This window comes from Haliotis rufescens, unplaced genomic scaffold (genome assembly GCF_023055435.1).
Source record: "Haliotis rufescens isolate VD_foot unplaced genomic scaffold, xgHalRufe1.0.p SCAF_10, whole genome shotgun sequence".
Classification (NCBI taxonomy): Eukaryota; Metazoa; Mollusca; class Gastropoda; order Lepetellida; family Haliotidae; genus Haliotis; species Haliotis rufescens.
This window is the reverse complement of record NW_025963780.1, coordinates 2,597,388-2,621,577: the sequence shown is the minus strand read 5'-3', so window position 1 is coordinate 2,621,577 and position 24,190 is coordinate 2,597,388. Positions and strand designations below refer to the sequence as shown.

General features: G+C 41.0%; 1 protein-coding gene across 3 annotated transcripts in view; it reads right to left on the bottom strand.

The window, feature by feature from the left end:
* Positions 1-5,235: 5,235 nt before the first annotated feature.
* The window catches only part of LOC124145451 (E3 ubiquitin-protein ligase TRIM56-like), a 39,183-nt gene continuing 20,228 nt past the window's right edge, over positions 5,236-24,190 (bottom strand). Inside the window, exons 1-4 of one of the 3 annotated variants that reach the window (XM_046515215.2) lie at positions 13,273-13,703; positions 12,144-12,307; positions 7,380-8,048; positions 5,236-6,744 (exon numbers count right to left, since the gene is read on the bottom strand). In XM_046515215.2, coding sequence (XP_046371171.1) covers positions 6,252-6,744; positions 7,380-8,048; positions 12,144-12,307 — 1,326 coding nt within the window. In that variant the 5' untranslated portion in view covers positions 13,273-13,703 and the 3' untranslated portion in view covers positions 5,236-6,251. Of the gene's footprint in view, positions 6,745-7,379; positions 8,049-12,143; positions 12,308-13,148; positions 13,211-13,272; positions 13,704-24,190 lie in introns of those variants that run through there. The other 2 variants (XM_048386416.1, XM_046515216.2) reach the window with 2 other exon arrangements.

Sequence of the window (24,190 nt, the reverse complement as noted above, 5' to 3'; positions counted from 1 at the left end):
AGGCCTGATTGTCTCCAGGACCCACTTGCACAAAGCGATCTTAGCGCTAAGATGATCGTAACTCCCATACTTTAACATAGGCTTACAATAGTCTTAGCGCTAAGATCGTTTTGTGCAAGTGGGCCCAGGTCAGGTGTTCACTCCTTCGTTTAGGGTAAATCACCACAGACGGTCCATCAATGGATACTTGTTACATGTGAATCCATCCATCAAGACTCAATGTACACAGCTACCTTGAACAGTTTCATTACAACACATAAAAAACCAAATGCCTCAATATCTGATTTGATACCATCCACAAAAAATGGATGAAAATATCAGGTCTTGAGCACTTATGTTAATATATAATAGTCGAACTACAACAAATATGACTTTCAACGACTCAAAGTATGGCATTTATTATATATATATCCTTCTCTGTCTAATAAAGTTTGTTTCAAGGTGTCAATAGGGTTTATCTGACCGTGGTTGCCATTAGTAACTTCACAAACGTTTTTCGTCAAAATTAATGTAAACAATATCGAATGAATTTTTGAATAAAATTAATAAAATTGATTACAAACTTAAGTCCAGATAAACAATGAACAGTTTTATAACCAGACACCGTAATTACATTATTAATTTACATACTTCAGTACAGATTTGTTGACATGGTATTTCGAGTGTTACGTGCTCACAATAATGTCTTTGCGTTGGGGGAAAAACTTCAAAACTCTTCAACCCTGTGTATGGGGTGAACCCCCTTGAAAGCCACCTAATTCTAGGTACTAAAAACTAGGCTGATACACAGTGATATACGGTATATCATCAGGGATTTAGCAGAGATTAAATACTAGATGTGGTAAGCAGGGAGATGGGGAAAAATGTTGTGTTCAAAAGTCAATTTAAAAAATTCAATGTATTCAATGTAATTGCCGTATTCGACATAATAAGTGCCCTGCTCTAATAAGCGCCTATGGCGATATTTGCTGATATTGGCTAGTAAACAATCCTAATTAGCACTCCTTCCGATTGATCAATGTACACGAGACTTATTTATTCGCATATAATAAGCAATTGTGTGTTATATGCACCCTTAATTGTTAAAAATATTTCTGTCGTATATAAACATTTCAGGCTGTCAGCATAAACCACGAAATTTATCTTTCAACTGTAATAAGAGCCCCCTATTTCTAATTTTGAGAGCGCCCTGGGCGCTTATTACGTCAAATACGGTATGTGAAACTGAGTACCATTAAAGCCACTTCCTTTTCCTTGGCCCTGTGATCAGTGAAATACAAGTCATCTCTGCAAAGACATGACATGAACTGGGAATTTACCATTCCAATTTTGGAATTTTGACTAACATTTGCTGCAAACTTGTGGCCGATTTATAAATCAGCCTCTTAGCAGGTCTCAATAAATCCCTGAGTGTCTCAGCTTTTGCGTGTAACTTTTATCTTTGTTCCCCCTAATTAACTGGTATCTTGACTTAATTCAAACCCAAGTAAAACCATTTTGGTCAGCATACCTATCCATCTCCAAATAGACTGTTACATATTTAATTGTTCTGGTGATCAACTTGGACCCTCTTGACATAATGTTAAAAGCAGCCTTTTGAAATTGGTGCTCATCCACTAGCCCAAGACTACAAAATTGTTCTGAGGACAAGTAGAACATCCAAGATGGTAGTCCTCACTGACTAGAGCATTTGAGATCTGTAATCTTGTACCAGTTCTCAAGGCTTCAGTTTTGCTACAAATTGGAACTGATTAAAACTGACAGAAAATGTAAACATTGTAAATATTTTTGTCTTGTTTAAGCAGGACAAGCTGCTAACTCTGAGGACGAGTGAAATAAGATTTCCACTAGGGGTGGGACAAGTCCAAATTTACTACCCAGGTACCCAATCCCCTATTACCCGACCCTATCCGGGAACCCACAGTAGGCCTCAAGAGATTGGTAAAAAAAAAATTCCCAATCTGACATTTTGTACCTTAGTCCTGGCAAAACGTATTTAGATACATGTATTAAACAATCTGGTCATGCATACACTGAAGTTATATCTTCATTCAACCACATGAAAGTCAGAAGGAATGGGTGCGTAATTTTTGTCATTAAACAATATATCATGTGACTAACCACCAATTACAACCAACCAAGCAGCCTACATCTTCCGGAGGCAAGTGTGTCCGCAATCCTGTATCAATCTGTTTTTGTTTGTTTGTTTGTTTGTTGTTTAACGCCGAACTCAGCAATATTACAGCTATATGGCGGTTGTCTGTAAATAATCGGGTCTGGACCAGACAATCAAGTGATTGATATCATGAGCATCGATCCACGCAATAGGGATGCGATGGCATGCATTTACCAAGTCAGTGAGTCTGACCACCCGATTCCGTTAGTCGCCTCTTATGACAAGCATAGTAGCCAATCTTTAGTGAAAACTAGACTTTGATATAGGATAGTTGACATACTTGCCTCAGGAAGTTGAGCAGCCTTTTTTATGTTCCAGACAGTTAGGGACAAACATTGATATTCTCTGTGTGTGTGTGTGTGTGTGTGTGTGTGTGTGTGTGTGTGTGTGTGTGTGTGTGTGTGTGTGTGTGTGTGTGTGTGTGAGGGGGGGGGAGAGGAGGTGTCTGGAAATTTTGTTTCTTTATTACAGACCTAAGTGACTAACATTAATATTTTCATATGCCAACCATTTCATTCCATGGAGCCACACTGAGAGTCTGAGATAGGACATGTATTCATAGGGGTTTCACTGAGTAAAGTCGAAACATCTTTATTTTCCCCCAAATTACCGCGTCCCTAGAGGGGTGTGCACATTATGCTTGGGTGTACAATACATTAGGGACTGTCATCAGTTCTGTTTGTTTTTTAGGTTGCCAAATTGCCGTGCAGTAGATCAAATAAGGGCGCCAATCATAGATTTAAACCACATCGGCAACTTAGAAGATTGAAAATATATTGTCTTGAAAAAAAAAATTACACTTCAGACTGATGAAAAGAAAAGAAGCTGTCTTCCACAAAAATTATATTGTTGCAAGGCATCTTTCTTAAAAATTATTCAGGCTCAGAGTTTTAATTAAAAAAATATCTAGTTTTGCAGCTTTAACTGAAAAAATACATCATTTCCAGAAAAAATCCCACCCCAAAATATCAAATGGTCGGTCCCTTAATATGAGAGGAAATATCATTCAGGAACATAACGTAATGGTTGGGTTTGACGTTGAATTCACATGTCACATTTCACTGAGTTTCCTCGTATTCCTCCCTTCCTCTCTAGTTCCATGACACAATATCAATGTTGGAACATGTTTCTAGGCGTCTGTTTACATTTGGTCCAGCATTATGGTCAGATGGTATCAAATCACAACTATTGCGAAGACCGGAACATTCAGGTTAAAAAAGATAATAGTCTTGGTTCTCAGGCACCACCAGCATCATCATAAAGTCTGCCACACGTTTTGTTTATATTTCCATTTTCCCAAAAATATAAAAATCCTAATACTTAAACACAATGCACCAAAAAAAATGGAAAATGGAAAACGAAACGTGCAATGAACTTTATGATGATGTGGGCAGTGCCTGAGAACCAATTTTTTTTAGCCTCAGCTTACTGAATTTCCTCTACTGAGGGCCGAACCCCACATAAAGGGCAGGTCAGCTACAAATACAATGATTGCTCCTAATGATATTTAAATAACAAGTTACTTAACTACTTCCTTCTCATAACAGATAGAAAGGAATAACACTGGCCTCAACTTGTGGACTTGTCTGACAGTAAACTGAAGTCACTAAGGGCACATGCTATCAAATAGAGGCAATACTTTTGTATTACACATTTTCATAGCCAACATTAAAAGAGACAAGAGTTAAATGATTTACAGGGCTGGTTAAAAGTTTATATCCAAGATAACCAACAATGCAGCTCTTGAAACACATCCAACATGATGTTCAAAATAAGCACACATTTTCGGAAACACAGTTTTATGTTTTTACACATACATGGTTGTCCATAAAAAAATATTTTGGCTTAAAACAAATTATGATGGCAATATTGGAAATGCTAAAAAGGGGCACAGTGCTAAAAGGGGCACTAAATGTGATAGTTTAGCAATGCATTCTTGCCCCATAAACCACCTTGGCACATCCTCAGTGACAACTGAGCCAGACCCTCCTTCTCAAAGTTCAAGGTCACAGACCAGCATCGTATGGTCTTGTCAACAACACTGCATACAAATATATCCTGACCAGTGTTTTGCAAAATCAAATGAAGTCCTTAGGAACAAACTTCCCCGTTAACACCAGACACATGGAAGAACTATCAACATCTAAGTCTCAACTGATAACACAACTGAAGCCAGAAGATGAGGCTTTCTACAAAGTTTGTCATTGTTCCAAACCACGGACCTATATAACATATACAAGTCCGTGTCCAAACAGAGCTCTTGAGCAGGTTATGGGTCGGAATTGGCACAATATGAATTCCTATTATTCACCTTTCATATTATCTAGACCCTGGAGAACAATCAATTCCAGACTAGCATCACGGACTAGTTCTGACCACCCACAAAGATCAGTAATGAATCAGTTATATACCATATACAGATTCCTATACTTATTGATTATGCTAAGCCTTCTTATGCAACAAACGCGTCAAAAGTCATGTCAGAATTGCACAACAAAAACAATATCCAACAAAGATCAAGGTAGGATGCAAACCCTATCTGGCCCATTTAAACAGCCAAATTTCAAACTTGGAGAAATGTTTAGAAAACATCCTGAAATTCTTTGAAACATTTCGTCAGACTGACAGACAGTATTTGTCTTTTAATGCCTTTACGTTTTGGCCTTAGACATTAAATACAGAGGTACGATTTAATGTAATATCAGCAAGTTCTTGCTGGTCAAGATTATATTTATTATGTAAGGCCTATTTTTGTTACTTGCTTCACAGATCCACTGACTGTAAAAATAATTGAAATGGAAAAAAATAAAATTCAGAATTTGCTCTTTTTTCATCCCACCGATAAGCTGTTAGCATATTGCAACCAAAACTATTTTCTATGCAATGACCCATACAGTAATGGGGGGGCTGTGGTGGCCCAGAGTTGCGTCCCTTGGGCACACCAGAAACCTATGATTGTGGGTTCGCCCCGATTATGTTTCTAGGTTTGTCAGCACCATACCCATGCTCGTGGGTTTCACCAAAGTGGTTAACTTCTGAGGCCTGCATCATTTCGGCCTTTCCTCCCACATTAAGCTGACACGCCGTGATATAACTGGAATACTGTTAACAGCAGCGTTAAACCCAACTCACTCACTCACTACAGAAATGCAGCAGAAAACTAAACAAACAAAAACTGAATTGCCTTTTTTCCCCACATACCCACAAGTATTTTCCTGTAAAAAATCTGTAAAGCAAGCAAAGAATAGAGTGGCCTAAATATGTGTACATAAGAACAGTACAGTCATTTTGGAAAATTTCGTTTTGGATCACGGACAAAAAAATCTGCTTTTTTTCATGCCTTTTTCATACATTTTAGCCATCTATATCTATTACAGTTGTAAGTACAAATTATAAGTGTCTTTAATGAAATAAATCTTGTCAATTATTTCAACACACATCTGTCGACGCAACTCAGTGGGCCAGATCAGTTCCCATCATGCCTCATCCAGTCAGGACCTTGTGTCACCCATTCCGCACCATCCAGAACTGTGTATTAGTGACCATGCTATCATGTCAATCATAACTGCGAAGCAAGACAGATTCCATTCATGTGAAGAAACTGTACCATGACCACAGTTAGACTAGTTTGTTAATTTTGTCGAACTTTTTAATTATTTTCATTAATGTGTTCGGAATGCATTAAAAAAATCAAAACTAAAGTCGGCCTAATTGTCTCATTGCAGTGTCAGATTTTTATTATAATTACAATAAAAAGTATCAGATCCAGTCTGTAGTTTGCAGCACTAACATACAAATTTCAAAAATCTGCAGGAAGTTTGCAAGAATTATGTGTTGTATATCTATATCTATATCACAGCGGCGAGACACCCAGCAAGGGCTTCACACATTGTACCCATTAAACCCCAGTCTTATCATCATCATCATCATCATCTATCCAGGACAAATCTGTCACTGACAAAACAATGCATTTTGGCATCATCATCATCATCATCATAATCATCATCATCATCTATCCAGGACAAATCTGTCTCTGAAAAGACAATGCATTTTGGCACTGGGATTGTCACGATTGTTATGATTTCCTATACGCAAAATACGATGCTAGAAATAAATAAACACAAAAGAAGAGACCCACGCCTACTTCTTGAGCATTGTTCGGATCAGAAATGTAGGCATGAATAAGCTGACCAATCGTAAACAACATTGAAATCACAACAAGCAACAAAGCAATTTTCCCCGGTGTGAGCAGACGGAACAGAAACTCCTTCACTGAGTAGTTGTCAAGCAAACCCTTTTTTGTCAGGAACTTTTGGCGGGAAGAATAACAAGCCAGCTTGCCAACACTGCCGGCATAATACTGTTGAAACTGCAAGTCCCAGCCCTCTGACAAGGTGAATTTCTTCAGCTCAACGGCTTTGTTGGACGATTTGATCTTCTGTTCTTCCAAAGAATTCCTGTATTTATCATAGCAGTCCAAGAGTTCCAGACACATGTCCCCCTCCTGCAGGTCTTGCAGGAACCGCAGGCCCTTGTCCGCCTCCTCCGAATACTTCCTCAGGTCCTTGCTGAAACATTGAGTAATGAGTGAGTGAGGGAGGGAGGGAGCGTTATTTAATGACTATCCCCACTCTATCAACAGACAGGCCTGTAAGCCTAAAAAAAATAATAGTCTTGGTTCTCAGGCACTGCCCACGTCATCATAAAGTTCATTGCACATTTCGTTTTTGTTTCCATTTTCAATTTTTTTTGTGCATTAGGATTTTTATATTTCTTTGAAAATGGAAATAAAAACAAAACATGCGGCAGACTCTATGATGATGCGGACAGTGCCTGAGAACCAAGACTATCATTTATTTTTTTAGCCTAAATAATAACCTGTACTTGGCAATCCAAGTAAACAAAAATTATGTTTGTTTTGTTGTTTTTTTAGTAAAAATCTCACTGTATCTTTACTGGGCTGGGCCCCATTCCACAAAGCGATCTTAGCCCTACGACTACCGCAGGCCTGTGTTAAAGTATGGGAGTTACGATCATCTTAGCGTTAAGATCGCTTTGTGGAACAGGGCCCTGGTCTATTATCATGGATGATCATTCATAGTCTCGCCCAGATTGTTTTGGTCAAGTGGGCCATCTTCTTACAAATCTGAAGTGAGTTCCACAGACCACTACTCCAGTGACCGACATGAATTACCTCCCCTACCTGTATGTGCCGAGTTCGTGAAGCGTCCTCCTCTCTCCTTCTCCGACAACACTGATGTGCTCCATGACCATCTTGTCTATCCTGCCATGCAGATCCTTGCCCCGATCCTGAACCTCCTTCCTGGCGCCATCTGCCCACTTTGACACCGAGTCCGACGTCGCTTGGACCTGACCCAGCGTCTGTTGAATGTGTCTCTTCTCCGAAGCTAGCCGGTCCAACTCTTCCTGAAGAGCTAATCTGGATGCTGACAGCTTTGTTGCCATGGGAACAGTCTCGTGTCGTTTATGATCCTCACAAATACATGTAATACACACCGGTTTGTCGCAAGTACAGCAATACAATTGCAAAATTTCTTCCAAGTGTTTGGGGCAGGATCTTGTCGAGGACAGGTGGACATCGGCTGGGGTTATCTCAATTCTCATGATGTTGTACTGTCGGGAAGCATCGTGCTGGAAGAGTCTATGTTCGTGGATGCAGAACTTGCATATCACCATGTCACAGTCCACACACCTGAATTGGGAAATGAGCCAGTCCCTCTTGCACATGTCACACGTGTCGTGGTACGTCTTCGTGCCGAGCTCATCCTGCAGACTGATGATGTAGAAGTTGAGGGGGAACTCGTGGATGCCTCCGCGGGGAACACACACATCTCTCCTGCACTGTGGGCACCTTGAGTGAGGGAAGAAAAAAGAATAGCTATTTATGCCATGTTAAGATTATTAATTAATTTATTTATAGTTATTACAGATTTTGTGCCAATTAGGAGATAAACATACTGTGTTTTCAATGTAGAACTAGGCTACCTGTAGATTTAACCCTGCTAAATTGAATTCGGAACCGAACGCGTAGCATGAGGTTTCAAATGTTAATTTTAGCACGGTTAAATCTACAGGTAACCTAGCTCTACATTGAAAACACAGTATGTTTATCTCCATTCTACCATAAAACGCGAACTCTTTGGTGTTAGCAAGTATACTGAGTGAAGCGGCATGGGTTGAGTTCAGTGTTTTGAGTGGGTTATCGATCTGAATTACGGAATCACCGAACAAAATATGGTGCTGTGTATACTCAAGCAGTTTGTTGACACCGTAATACTTCACTCGAAGATATGACAGGCATTGAAAGCATATAAGCACGGCAACTTGGCAAGCTAACATGAGGTGGGCATCCCTAAAGAAAACAAGTATTTGTCACAGAGTGACGAAATATCCCCCGCCTGTACACCATAGTACCAAATATGAAGACAATCCAGCGATTAGTTCTTGAGATATTGTGGCAACACCGTTTTCCAACTCCAAAAACAGATTTGCCTGCTGTGACCTTGAAAATGGGGTCAAGGTCACCAAATCTGACAGGTGTATGCGGTGTCTGTATATACACTATAGTTCCAAATATGAAGACAATCCAGCGATTAGTTCTTGAGATATCGCGGCAACACCGTTTTCTAACTCCAAAAGCAGATTTGCCTGCTGTGACCTTGAAAATGGGGTCAAGGTCACCAAAACCGACTGGTGTCTGCGGTGTCTGTATATACACTATAGTTCCAAATATGAAGACAATCCAGTGTTTAGTTCTTGAGATATCGCGGCAACACCGTTTTCTAACTCCAAAAACAGATTTGCCTGCTGTGACCTTGACAATGGGGTCAAGGTCACCAAAACCGACTGGTGTCTGCGGTGTCTGTATATACACCATAGTTCCAAATATGAAGACAATCCAGTGTTTAGTTCTTGAGATATCGCGGCAACACTGTTTTCTAACTCCAAAAGCAGATTTGCCTGCTGTGACCTTGAAAATGGGATCAAGGTCACCAAAACCGACTGGTGTCTGCGGAGTCTGTATATACACCATAGTTCCAAATATGAAGACAATCCAGTGTTTAGTTCTTGAGATATCGCGGCAACACCGTTTTCCAACTCTAAAAGCAGATTTGTCTGCTGTGACCTTGAAAATGGGATCAAGGTCACCAAAACCGACTGGTGTCTGCGGAGTCTGTATATACACCATAGTTCCAAATATGAAGACAATCCAGTGTTTAGTTCTTGAGATATCGCGGCAACACCGTTTTCCAACTCTAAAAGCAGATTTGTCTGCTGTGACCTTGAAAATGGGATCAAGGTCACCAAAACCGACTGGTGTCTGCGGAGTCTGTATATACACCATAGTTCCAAATATGAAGACAATCCAGTGTTTAGTTCTTGAGATATCGCGGCAACACCGTTTTCCAACTCCAAAAGCAGATATGCCTGCTGTGACCTTGAAAATGGTGTCAAGGTCACCAAAACCGACTGGTGTCTGCGGAGTCTGTATATACACCATAGTTCCAAATATGGAGACAATCCAGTGTTTAGTTCTTGAGATATCGCGGCAACAAACAGGTGGGACGTACGGGACGTACGGACGGTCGTGAATACTATATCCCCCGCTTCGCGCTTTCGCGCGGCGGGGGATAACAAAGCAAGCTTTGCAAGACTTTCCCTCTACATCGCACGTCACCATTATGACGTCATATCGCTCATTGTGACGCAAAAGATATGACGTCACAGTCGTATGTAGAAATGCGCCAAAATTCCAAGCTCCCTGTTGTCTCCAAAACGTAAATACATTCTCTTTGATGATTTCTGTCATGTTTTTCTGCACGAAATGTATTGCAACACATCCTTTGAATATTGTAGTAACCGCATCTGTGCATTTTGTAACCTGTAATTGCAGATATAATTATTTAAATATGTCTACCGACAATGACTGAAAATAGTACTATTCTATGAATATTAGCTTCCGCGGTGATGCGGCCGTCAAACCAGCTGTTTCAATCAGAGGGGATTTATTGTGATTTAATAGCCTCTGATTGACCAATCAGAATCAAGTAAATTCCAAATTCATGTTAGAATTCTTCATTAGCTGGAAGCAGTCACGAAATCTCAGTGGCTTTTGTTATGTACACACAATTCCATTTAGAAAGTGGTCAAATGTAAAAAGTGTTATAGTTGGGATAACACTTTCTCGGCAAAGGACAGATTCTGGTACTTTTTTGGGTTAACTCCCATCCAGGTTTCGAACCCACACTGCCAGAGTGATCTAGACTACCAATTGTAGGACTTTCATATTTTGTAGAAGCCTCAGTGGCTGAGTGGGTTCGATCGCTGACTTTGTGTGCTGGGGATTAGGTGCCTCACTCTGGCAGTGTGGGTGTGATTCCCGGATGGGACACAACCCAAAAAAGTACTATAATCTGTACTTTACTAAGAAAGTGTTATCCCAAACATAACATTTGTTATAGTAGCTTTTGTTGATGCCTGGGGTAATAATGTAAGCGCCATGAGCACACGACCTGGTATGGAGTTTGGAACCATACAAATGGACTTATTATTATTATCTGATCCAGTAAAGACCAATAGCGTCCTGATGGTGACAGGGAAGTAGTATGTCTTACCTGAACATGCGTCCAGTGATGGAGACAGGGAAGTAGTATGTCTTACCTGAACATGCGTCCAGTGATGGTGACAGGGAAGTAGTATGTCTTACCTGAACATGCGTCCAGTGATGGAGACAGGGAAGTAGTATGTCTTACCTGAACATGCGTCCAGTGATGGTGACAGGGAAGTAGTATGTCTTACCTGAACATGCGTCCAGTGATGGTGACAGGGAAGTAGTATGTCTTACCTGAACATGCGTCCAGTGATGGAGACAGGGAAGTAATATGTCTTACCTGAACATGCGTCAAGTGATGATGGCAGGGAAGTAGAATGTCTTACCTGAACATGCATCCAGTGATGGTGACAGGGAAGTAGTATGTCTTACCTGAACATGCGTCCAGTGATGGTGGCAGGGAAGTAGTATGTCTTACCTGAACATGCGTCCAGTGATGGTGACTGGGAAGTAGTATGTCTTACCTGAACATGCGTCCAGTGATGGTGGCAGGGAAGTAGTATGTCTTACCTGAACATGCGTCCAGTGATGGTGACTGGGAAGTAGGATGTCTTACCTGAACATGCGTCCAGTGATGGAGACAGGGAAGTAGTATGTCTTACCTGAACATGCGTCCAGTGATGGAGACAGGGAAGTAGTATGTCTTACCTGAACATGCGTCCAGTCATGGTGACAGGGAAGTAGTATGTCTTACCTGAACATGCGTCCAGTGATGGTGACAGGGAAGTAGTATGTCTTACCTGAACATGCGTCCAGTGATGGTGACAGGGAAGTAGTATGTCTTACCTGAACATGCGTCCAGTGATGGTGACAGGGAAGTAGTATGTCTTACCTGAACATGCGTCCAGTGATGGTGACAGGGAAGTAGTATGTCTTACCTGAACATGCGTCCAGTGATGATGTCAGGGAAGTAGTATGTCTTACCTGAACATGCGTCCAGTGATGATGTCAGGGAAGTAGTATGTCTTACCTGAACATGCATCCAGTGATGATGACAGGGAAGTAGTATGTCTTACCTGAACATGCGTCCAGTGATGATGGCAGGGAAGTAGTATGTCTTGACTGAACATGCATCCAGTGATGATGGCAGGGAAGTAGTATGTCTTACCTGAACATGCGTCCAGTGATGGTGACAGGGAAGTAGTATGTCTTTCCTGAACATGCGTCCAGTGATGGTGACAGGGAAGTAGTATGTCTTTCCTGAACCCTCTAGTGATGATGTCAGGGAAGTAGTATGTCTTACCTGGACATGCGTCCAGTGATGATGGCAGGGAAGTAGTATGTCTTACCTGAACATGCGTCCAGTGATGATGGCAGGGAAGTAGTATGTCTTACCTGAACATGCGTCCAGTGATGGAGCTGGCCTGGAGGATGTTGTGGATGCAGTCCAGGCAGACTGTGTGGTGGCAGGGAAGAAGTCTCGGATCTTTGTACTCATCCATACAGATCGGGCACATCAGTAGCCGGTCCCGTAGACGCTCAACCTTGTCTAAGTCCATCTACAACACAGGATATATAGGTGATGTACAACACAGGATATATGGGAGATACACACCACAGGATACATAAATGATATACAAGATATATAGTTGATGTACAACAGGATATATAGGTGTTATACTCAACAGGATATATAGGTGATATACAACAGGATATATAGGTGATATACACCACAGAATATATAGGTGATATACACCAACATATATAGGTGATACACACCAAAGGATATATATGTGATATAAACCAGAGGGTATACAGGTGATATACAACAGGATATATAGGTGATGTATACCATAGGATATACAGGTGATATACAACAGGATATATAGATGATATACAACAGGATATATAGATAATATACAACACAGGATATACAGCAGGATATATAGATGATATACAACACAGGATATATAGATTATACACACCACAGGATATATAGGTGATATACACCAGGATATATAAGTGATACACACCATAGGATATATATATAGGTTTGTTTGTTGTTTAACGTCGCACTCAGCAATATTTCAGCTTTATGATGCAGGTTTGTAAATAATCGAGTCAGGACCAGACAATCCAGTGATTGACATCATGAGCATCGATCCACGCAATTAGGATGCAATGACATGCATCAGCAAGTCTGACCACCCGATCCTGTTAGTCGCTGAAGACCTATTCTACCCCGGATCTTCACGGGTCGGATATATAGGTGATATACAACAGGATATATCGGTGATATACGACAGGATATATAGGTGATACACAATAGGATATATAGGTGATATACAACACGGGATATACAGGTGATACAGGGTGATATACAACCCGACGGATACATACGTCAGCTTGGGGTTTTCATTAACGACGTCCAGAGTAACGAGGTTTCACTGTATCCAGGGGAAAGAAGACTTACACATAATTGTTCTATACCATATTGATAAACGAATCACCAGTCAGTACTCACACACACACGTTGATGTTTTGACCTTCAAAATCTCAGTAGTGTATATTTTACGGGTGCTTCTTGCTCATGACGAATTACTTTACTAAAACGTTTTCTTTCTCTTTCCAAACGACATATCATCAGACTCAGGAAAAGAGTGGCGTCTTGCGTAATCTCAATCTTGGATGCAGGCACCTGACCACACAATTTGAATACATCGCAAGTTTTTACTTCACTGCCTGTAAGCGTTGTATCCTGACTGGTTGAATTCAATACCGTTCGTGATCACTTGTGTCTTCGAGAAAACTCTTTTATTTGCGACATGCGCATTCCATTCGTGAACAACTCGAGCCATTCCGGGACAAGCCTTTTCGTAAGTTACGGAAAGATGCGAGTGGTGACGAATAAGAATGGCAGCGTTCGTGGCCCACTCGTGTCTTCACGGGGCAAGTGTCAAGCAGTTTGACGGAAGGGATGGTTTTTAGGTTTCAAGTCAATTTGTACAAAGCTTATCGTCATGTTTTAGCCGCAAAAGCGCCACCAACTTTGTGAATCCCTGTGGAGTAGGAGATGCTCGATAACCAATCTTCGAGGATGTCAACATTTTTTTTACCAATAAGTTTGTTTGAGCGAGTGTCTTATATGTTATTGGATAAAATCACTTTATCCTATATTGGAATTTTGAAATGCCCCCTTACCGAAACAAGACCAGAGGCCATATCAGCGTATGGTTTCTGGCAGAACAGGCCACCATAGTCACCAGTTCTTAGTGATAATCAATGTCTTTAAAAACAGATAGTTTACTCTGATACTATATATATGTCTTGATCGTTAATTGAGTGTTATCGGGAGCAGGTCAAAACGGCCTCAAAAAGTAAAATAAAAACACTGAAAGGCCAAGGCCGTAGTTAACATTTTTTGACGGGGGGGGGGGGGGGGGGGGGGCAAATATAAAGATTATGCATTTCTTATTCAAGTTAACTTTCACAAGGAAAAATGTTTTCTATAAAAAATCCATGGGGGCAACTGACTTTTTTGTTGTGGCCGGTTTGACTATGGGTTTGTGACCATTTTGACTTTTTTTGTGTGGCCCTTTTGACTTTTAAGTTTCGAGGCCGCTTTGAATGCAACCCATGTAATCGAGGCCATAAACCAATCCGATGAACATGATGTCACGATCCGATTAATATGCAAATGAGGTCGCCTAGCTGGAACTACTTTCAAACTTCATACATCGATGTTATGCGACCCGTGAAGATCAGGGATAGAAAAGGTCTTCAACAACCCATGCTTGTCGTAAAAGGCGTCTAACGGGATCGGGTGGTCAGGCTCACTGACGTGGTTGATGCATGTCATCGTATCCCAATTGCGCGGATCGATGTTTATGATGTCAATCACTGGATTGTTTTGGTCCAGACTCAATTATTTACGGACCGCCATCCTATAGCTGGAATATTGCTGAGTGCGGCGTTAAACAACAAACAAACAAATCGATGTTGTGCTGATTTGATTTTAATGAGTTTGATGTTGTAAGGTTACAACGTTTGACTTCCCCGCGCTTAGACAGATGTCTGCTGTTGGTGTAACAGTGGTTTACCTGAACCCTGAACCAAACTTGTTTAATTACTGGCCGATGTCAAAAAGTTGTAATATTACCCACTGGGACCAAAAACACAGTAAAAAGAGTCAATTCTTATAAATCAGTGTAAATGTTCATTGTCGGATAGATCTACAGGTGATACGATGACATGCATCAACCAAGTCAGGACCCGTGATGATTCCGGGGGTAGAATAGGTCTTCAGCAACACATACTTGCCGTAAAAGGCGACTATGCTTGTCGTAAAAGGCGGCTCACGGGATCGGGTGGTCAGGCTCCCTGACTTGGTTGATACATGCCATCGATCCCAATTGCGTGGGTCGATGCTCATGATGTCAATCACTGGATTGTCTGGTCCAGACTAGATTATTTTACAGACCGCCGTCATATAGCTGGAATATTGCTGAGTGCGGCGTTAAACAACAAACAAACAAACAACCAAGTCAGCGTGCCTGACCATCCGATCACGTTAGTAGCCTTTTACAGAAAGCATTGGTTGCTGAAGACCTATTCTAACCGGGATCTTCACCGGTCACATTGCAACCAGTAGGTTTATCTGTAGTCTACCACGACACCGGTGGAGTTCAGCGTCTTGGGCGAGTAGTCGACTGATACTTGCCTACACGTATAAACAAAACATGTCGCTGTAGAAACGTTGTTGTTTTACATCGTCATATTTTACTCGTACATAGTTCGGGCATTGAAAGCGTAGCAAGGCTACTTCATAGACCAACATAACGTGGGTACCCCTGCAGAAAACGAAGCAAGCCTTGCAAGTATCAGTTCTATTTCGGACATCACTATAATGCCGTCGAAGCGCTCATTGTGTGAAACAAAGGATACGTCTCAGACTGATATCGAAAGCGCCAATTTTCTAGTTAACTGTGGTCCCCAAAACTTAAAATACACTTTCTCAGTGTTCTATATATCGTGTTTCGTGCCAACATGTATCAGCCAATCAGAAACGAGTACTCACCAAATTCATGGTAGGATTCTGCCATGATCGTTAGAATCCTGCATTCTGATTGGTCCCCCAGTGGTATCGAATCTACGTTAGACAATGATTTTGCTGATGGCCACATACCACCGCGAAAGAAAATATGTATTCAGAACCACTTCTTTCGCAAGCCCGTCCCTTTGGCAATTTCAAATAGTCATCTTACTTCTCTCAGTGTAACCTGTTGCTGTTCCTATATTATTTACAGTAAGTGTGGTAATATAATGGTTTAAACATATTTTTTCACAAGAAGTGAACGGGATTTGGTGACAAGTTTTTCCAAGTTAGATTGACCTATCCATAGTATTTACAAATTTCGCAGTTTAGAAATACAACATACATTTATACAACACTGTAGAAGAGGCAAAAAATGTTGAAAGATAGAGGGAGAGGGAAAGGGAGTGAAGGAGAAGAGAAATTTATTGGATGAACAGTTCTTTACAAAATGTTTTTAGTAGTACATATTTAATGTTTGACTGTCTGAAATAAATACAGCAATATATTTCAGGCAGAAAACGTGACGAACAAGTAGAACAAAGCGTAACAAAGGTGGCTTCATTTTTTCTAGATGTCACTTTGAATAAATCATATAGGGTATCTGCCAACGTGACTTTATCGTGTCTCGGTGAAGTGATTCAAGTTGTAGGGAAATTTATGGTTGGATACATAAAGCAAACATATACCCAGATGAATTCGCCCTCTCAACCTACTGGAAATATTAGTCGCAACCGATTCCACATCAATAATCATTTCTGCTTGATCAATATGCAAAGACTTCGCGTTTGTTTTGACATTGTGTTATGGTACAACAGAGACACACAAATTGTGTTTTAAATGTAGAAGTTCTGAACTTAAGATATTTAAAGTCGCGTTCGGTTTCTAATGAAATTTACCGATAACGAATCTACGTTTAAAACCTTAACACTGAAAATAGTAGGTTTGTCTTCTAATTGTAAAAATAATGGCAATGTGTACTGTAATCTGATTGGTTGGAAAAAGTGATAAAATGGGATTCGAAGCACTGCTCATTAACACTTTTGTTGATAAATATTTTTTCTTCTCAACCCCAAATTTGAAAAACGAGTCTTGGTGAAGTGAATACCACTTTTTAAAGTTAGTTAAATATTATTGTTGATCAATATTTATCAGAACTTCGATTTAATTGGTGTTTTGCACTTGTTCGCTTTCTAATTTGTTATCGCGGTGACCGCCTCCGTGGTCTTGTGGTAGAGCGTCCGCCCGGAGAGCGGAAGGTCCAGGGTTCGATCCCGGGCCGCGTCATACAAAAAGACGTTAAAAGATTGTACTTGTTGTTACCCTGTCTGGCGCTCGGCATTAAGGGGCTAAAACAAGGACTGGTCGGCTCGGAGTCAGTATACTGTGTCTGAGTGGGGTATTCATGTTAAACTGCGGCATGGTATCTCAGTGAGCTAGCACTATAAATCGGCATCAGTCCGGACTAGTACAAGCAGCCACACACACACATACACGTGCATGCACGTCGCTATATAAGTGCAATAATCTTGGACGCGACGTTAAACTCAATTTCACCTCACTGTTATCGCGGTAGCATATGACGTCACCCATGGTATAACAAGATGTCATTGATGGTGACGTCATAGTAGTCTAGTATTCATGCCTATCGCGTAGCTGTGATAGGACACGAAGATATTGAGTATCTGAAGCCCGGATATTTCATTTAAACCGCGGGCATTAGCAAAATTGAAAAAAATATTTATGTCGTAATTCAGAACTTACCCAGATTAGAAACACAACTCAAATCCCATTCGCTATATTGAGCGACCTCTTACACGAAAACTTCCCCATTTACTGAAAATGACAGATTCGTTCACCTTACAAACGTAGGTCGCGTCACTCCATTTTGTGTGAATATTATCCATGTACATAGCCCCCATCGCAACTGAAGAATCCTGAATATGCCGGTCAGTCCTAACCGACCGGGCTCTACTGAACATATACATCTGTGTAGACAATGATATACCCTGAATGTAAGGTATGCGATCAGCAAGACAACGGAATGCGACCTCACGTTCTCCTAAACCTAGATAATATCGCTGGTTCCATTCATATTTTCCGCTCCGCGCTGACAGTGGCCTATAACTCAAGGCCACTCGGCTGGAATTACATTATGAATGTGTGTTCAACCAGCCGGAGATGGGTTTTCTACTTATTAGTTTTGATATGATCTCAAAAGGATTCTGATAATGTTCTGCTAAGTCGACAAATATTGTATGGCAATCCTAACAGGAAGTTCTATACGACGAGGCGACACACTGCCCCCTTAGAAGGGGTGGTGAGTGGGGGGTGGATGGGGGTCTCCAGTGACAAAACGCTGGAGTAGGTTTATTGAAATATTTAATAGATCTAGACACTCTACGTTTACTTGGGAACTACAAGTGTAATATCGAGGGAAATGAATGTGAGTTGTGGTACACGTATAATACCGAGGGAAGGGAATGTGAGTTGAACTACAAGCGTAATATCGAGGGAATGGCTCACTGCACACACGAAAACATTGTTTTTCTCCGTATATGGTCATTAGACGAAAAAACGACGTTATTTGGACGCTTTCAAATCATCGTTTTTCCGTCCAAATAACATCGTTATTTGACATCGGAATTTACTGGGAGAGAACGATATCATCAAGCTCCCCCCTTTCCTGATTGACACAGTCAATCAAGCAACAGTGTCTACCGGTATTCCTACTTCTCAGATTTCATTGGTCAGTTCTCGCGTGTTAGATTACAGGCCCGAGTTTGACGCTGTACTCGAAGCGCTTAGCGGAAGTACTGAAATCAATCGTTCTGCGCATGCGGATTGCTTAATGCCTTGTCCAAATTTTTCGTTCTGTGCATTCGCGATTTCGGGTATTGTTTCCACTATGTCACCACTATTTGACAATGATTCATAAACACAGTCTCGTGATAAGTTCATAATCGTATAAATGTCACTTTAATTTATGGCACGCATTTCCCATTAACTAATACAATGATAACGGTAATAATTTTAGTAAAAATAATAAGGAAAGCGCAAGGCTCAGGAACGTCTGAGTATAGGAATTGGATTTATACTTTCGGAAGTTATATAATCGTCAAACATGCAAACGAATATCAACCGGCTTTTAAAACTTATTTTTGTAGAAGGTGATCTTGGTGTATATTGCAAGATATTATATGCATATACATTTCCCCGATATTGCTTATTTTAATGTATATTAATAGTTTTAAGGTTCGTCCGCCTAATTGACGGGATTCCACTTTCTCATTTGTACATGACACTTAAGCAGTGGCCTGTTACTGTAAACAGATTAGTTTCAAATTCCATACTGGTGATGTCTTTTCAGACTAATGCTTAGTCTCTAAAACTGTATAGTTTTGAAAGAAACACGTAACTCAATTTAAATTGAAGAGGGGCCCCAGTTATAGGGAGATTCCGAGATGAACCTATTCTATGGATATCTAAGCTGCCACCCAAACCGATCTAAACGTGACCCGAAAACTTATTGCATGCTATATAGTCACATGGACGTGCACCAGAATTATACATTGTATTCCGGACGATTGTGTTCTTTCATTTACTTTTAAGTCAGGAAAAAAGACTTAAAAGGAGAGTTGTTGAATCTAATTATTAAATGTTGCCTATATTCACTAATCTGGACGTACTACTCATTGTTCTATTTATGTCATCCTATATATATATTCAGAATTACAATTTCTTGCAACATTTATACTACGAGAGCCTAACGCTTACTCACCGGTGGAACGTAGACAATATCGCTAATACAGATATCACGTATTTGAATGTTTATACTAAAGACAACCACTCATTATTTTTGCAGTGACGATAATACACTTATACACGTTTATTGGTGACTTTCATCAGTTTTGCTAGTCATTTTAATAACTTTGTTTTCACATATACAAGTAGCAATACCCGACTAGCCTGTCATACATACTTATGGGGCAGTTTTCAATCCTGTACTGACTTACTTTGGTATCCGGAGCGAAGCTTATTGGCTTGTGTGTTATACCCCGTCTGGTAATCCTATTATTACTTCATTTGTATCTGATGACACCCTGTTCTCTGGATCACGGCTCCGTGACTATCCATAACAATTAAGATGAACGTTCAGATCAAGTACATGAATGAGTTTGTTTTGAAGCCACAGTCAATCAAAGACCAATGCTGTGCGGTTTGATTACACCCTTCTACCAGGTCGAACATCGTGGATCTTTATTTTCTACCTAAAGAGAATCATATTTCATATGCTAATCCAACTACGAAAACCGTCCTGCTCAAGATGACCTTGCTTGTTGTTAAATCCACCATCTATCCCCCTACTCTCTACCCCCCCCACCCCACCCCCACGCACGCACGCACGCACGCACGCACACACACACACACACACACAAACACACACACAAACACACAAACACAACGGACCTAAATAACCTGGACAGGAAAGACTGCTGATCGCCTATGGTCAACACCGCCGCGCTACCACGGAATGTTCGTCCAACTCTGCAGTTGGCATTCTCAGTAGCTTCAAACGCGCTGAAATGCTTTCGCCTTGCATCCAAGATGGTGGACAAGTGAAATCGTATCATATTTGGCTATTTTAGGTCGCTATGTCTTTATGGATTACCCAATAAAGTCAATTCATGGTAACACGGTTGTGGAGAAGCTTACAACTTTATAACACTTATTCATTTTCAAATGAGCTACTCGTACTCACATAAAGTTGTAGTTATTATGTCACTGTGTTATTTCTTTAAAAATATATTACGTGTTCACCAATAACAATTAAGATGAACATTCAATTTCCGATACAAGTAAATGAATAAGTGTGTTTTACGCCACAACCAGTCAAAGACCAAAGTTGTCCGGTTTGATGACACACGGTCTACCAGGTACCACATTATGTTCACCCGATCCCCATTTAAGTCTCCTCTGTGTGGATATTCCTGCCGAAAAGGCCCCATGTACCTGGGAATCTCATTGATACATTCATGTGCGGCATTCTCTGCCTTAAGCAGATCATAGTTAACATGCTTATCCAACTCGAACTACCATCCCGCTAAAGATGAATGTTTTATGTTTATCCAACAGACCCACATTGACACACACACAACACACACACACACACACACACACACACACACACACACACACACACACAACACACACACACACACACACACACACACACACACACACACACACACACACACGTGCATGCACATCTCTATAAAAGTGCAATAATCGTGGACGCGACGTTAAACCCCATTTCACCTCACCTCACTGTGCAATTTGTAATTGCGAACACCATGTTCCAATCGTCTCAGTGATCGATGGCAGGCATTCCCTTTTGCCCGGTTGTGTATTTATATCCTGGGAATATAATTTTAAACAGTTTGAGAATTGGTGTCGTTAATTTCTTTTACTGTTCTATGATACACATGCACAAAAGTTAAGCGCCACCATATTCATAGTCTTTTAATTTCACGTGTGGAAATCAGAAATACGAAATATGATGATGTATGACTGAATTGGGCTTCCATAGTTTCATGAACCCAAATTTGTCCAGATACCACAAGGAAAGCGTGCTTTACGTGTTGCTGCAGTTCCCCCCACCCTATAAATAGTGAAATTCAAGTTTCAGACACGTGGTTGCATATTGCTCCTGTGTGAGATTCCCCTTCCAATAGAGGTTGAAAATCAGCCATGGTGAGGAGAAAGTTAACGAACGCTAAAAGATGGCAAGTGATAGGCATGAAAAATGCTGGCATGTCATGCAGGGCCATTGCAAGACAAATGGGTCGTCATCACAGTGTTATCACTCGTTTGATTGTCAAACATGGTCAAACCTATGATGTCAATGTCAGGCATAGGTCTGGTAGGCCAAGAAAGACCTCTAACAGAGAGGATAGACGTCTTTTCAGGATAGTCAGACGAAATCCATTTGCCACTTCAACAGATTTAGGACTGCAGTGGATTACCCATCAGAGACTCTTGATGATGACCGTAAGGCGTCGCCTCAGAGCGGCTGGTTATAACGCCAGAAGACCAGTAAAACGTCCTCAACTGATTGAGATGCACATGCGGAATCGTCTGATATGGTGTCGTCCCCGTAGTCGATGGAACTTGGCCAACTGGAGAAGGATCCATTGGTCTGACGAGTGTCGAATGCTGCTACGAACTGTTGATGGTCGAATACGTGTTTGGAGGCAACGTAACACTCGTTTTGCACCAAGGAACATCCAGAAGACCTTACCATGTGGCGGCGGTCTGTCATGATATGGGGTTGTGTTTCCTTCGGCTGGTGACAATTCGTGGAAACCTGAATGGCCAACAATACCAAGATGCCGTTCTTCGTCCAGTGGTAGTCACTCATTTTGACAACCATCCTCTTCAGACAAGACCTGTTTACATGGACGACAATGCTAGACCACACAGATCTCGGGCAGTTTTGGCTTAATTGCGTCAAGAAGCTATTGCCACTCTTCCTTGGCCGGCCTGTAGTCCGGATCTTAATCTGATTGAGCATCTCTGGGACATTCTTGGCCGGAAAATCAGACATCATGATCCCCCAGTTCAAAATCTCGCTGGACTTGAAGCCGCACTTCATGAAGAATGCATCCGTTTGCCTCAGAGAAGCATTCAACAACTTGTAATGAGTATGAGGCGTAGGTTTGAAGCTGTGGTCAATGTCCGTGGATCATACACATGTTACTGACGTTTCCGTCTTGCAATAGACTCTGCACTCCCTAGGATGTCTATGTGACACCTGATATGGTCTGCTGATATCATGACAGTTACATGACAAAAAAAGTTTTTCAAAGTTTTCTAATGCTTCAATTTCTGGTCTTCGGTAAAATTCCTTTCTGCTCATATTCTTTTGGAACACAAGATAAACTTGCTTTAGGACAACTTTTGCATCACATGAGGTTTACATATACGGCTTATAACAATCGTACATCTCGTTATAATTGTCTTCGTTAAGTGCCAAAAGTAACAGCTCACAAATATGGTGGGTGGCGCTTAACTTTTGTGCATGTGTATATTTTTGATACTGTACAGCAGTAATGAATAGTTTCCTAGACAGAAAGCATGATCTATGAAACGGTTTCTGGTAGTTCGTAATACTCTTTGGCCGACATCGACCTTGTGTCTGCAATCCGACTATCCCCTCTCCCAGGTAAGTTACATCATGTCAAGAGGTCTTTGTGTGTCAAGGACGTAAAAAATCAGCTGATGCCCGATGCTGAAGAACCGTGCTCACAGCTGACCGACTTGATATTTTTCTACACTGACAGAAACTGGATATACTGACACACAGCTTTTATAGTTATTTAAATAACCCCTGATCATATAGATGCCCTTCGTTAATGTCTGTGTGGAGTAACGTATATACCTTTGATAACGGTACCGGTGGCGATGCTGATGCTGATGATGGTAGTGATGATAATGATGGTGACGACGATGATGATGGTGATGGTGATGATATGCTGATATCCTTGCATTTTACAGTGGTGATAAACATTATCTATGAAAATGAAAACACATATAGTTGATCATATGATCAAGGCCGCTGGGGTTGCCTTGTGGTAAAAGCGTTCGCTCCTCGTGCTGAAAGTCCAGGTTCGATTCTCTGCATATCATAGGCACAATGTGGGAATCCCCTGCCGTGATATTGCTGGAATATTGCTAAGGCGGCGTAAAATCCGACTCGCTCACAAACTCGCTACACAAACACACACTAACACACACTACCACTAACACACACACACACACACACACACACACACACACACACACACACACACACACACACACATTAATTGTTTTATTAAATGTATCCTCGAGAGTCAGAAAGAAACAAGAAATAACTGCCTTTGTTCTGTAAATCTCACCAAGTTTCAGTTTTCCCCTCTTCCTTTGTGGAATGAGGTTTCGTATTTGTAAAATGATCTCTCTTATCTGTCTGTACCATCAACTTAAACTGCCCTCACCCCCCCCGCAGTTTTCCAGTCCCATATTGCCAAGCAGGTGACCCACAAGGAGGAACACGGCCCTTCCTCAGTCCAGAATCATGAGTTATACTGTGCCTACCACAATAAGTTGTGAATACGTAGCCTTGCTGTGGCCACACATTTTGTAACAATTTGGCAAACTTTGATATGTAATCAGCACATATAATTCAGATTTATTTCATCTTAATATATCAGTTGAATCCCACTTGACCTTTGAAGATCTGGGTTAGAATAGGTCTTCAGCAACCCATGCTTGCCATTATAGGCGACTATGCTCGTCATAAGAGGCG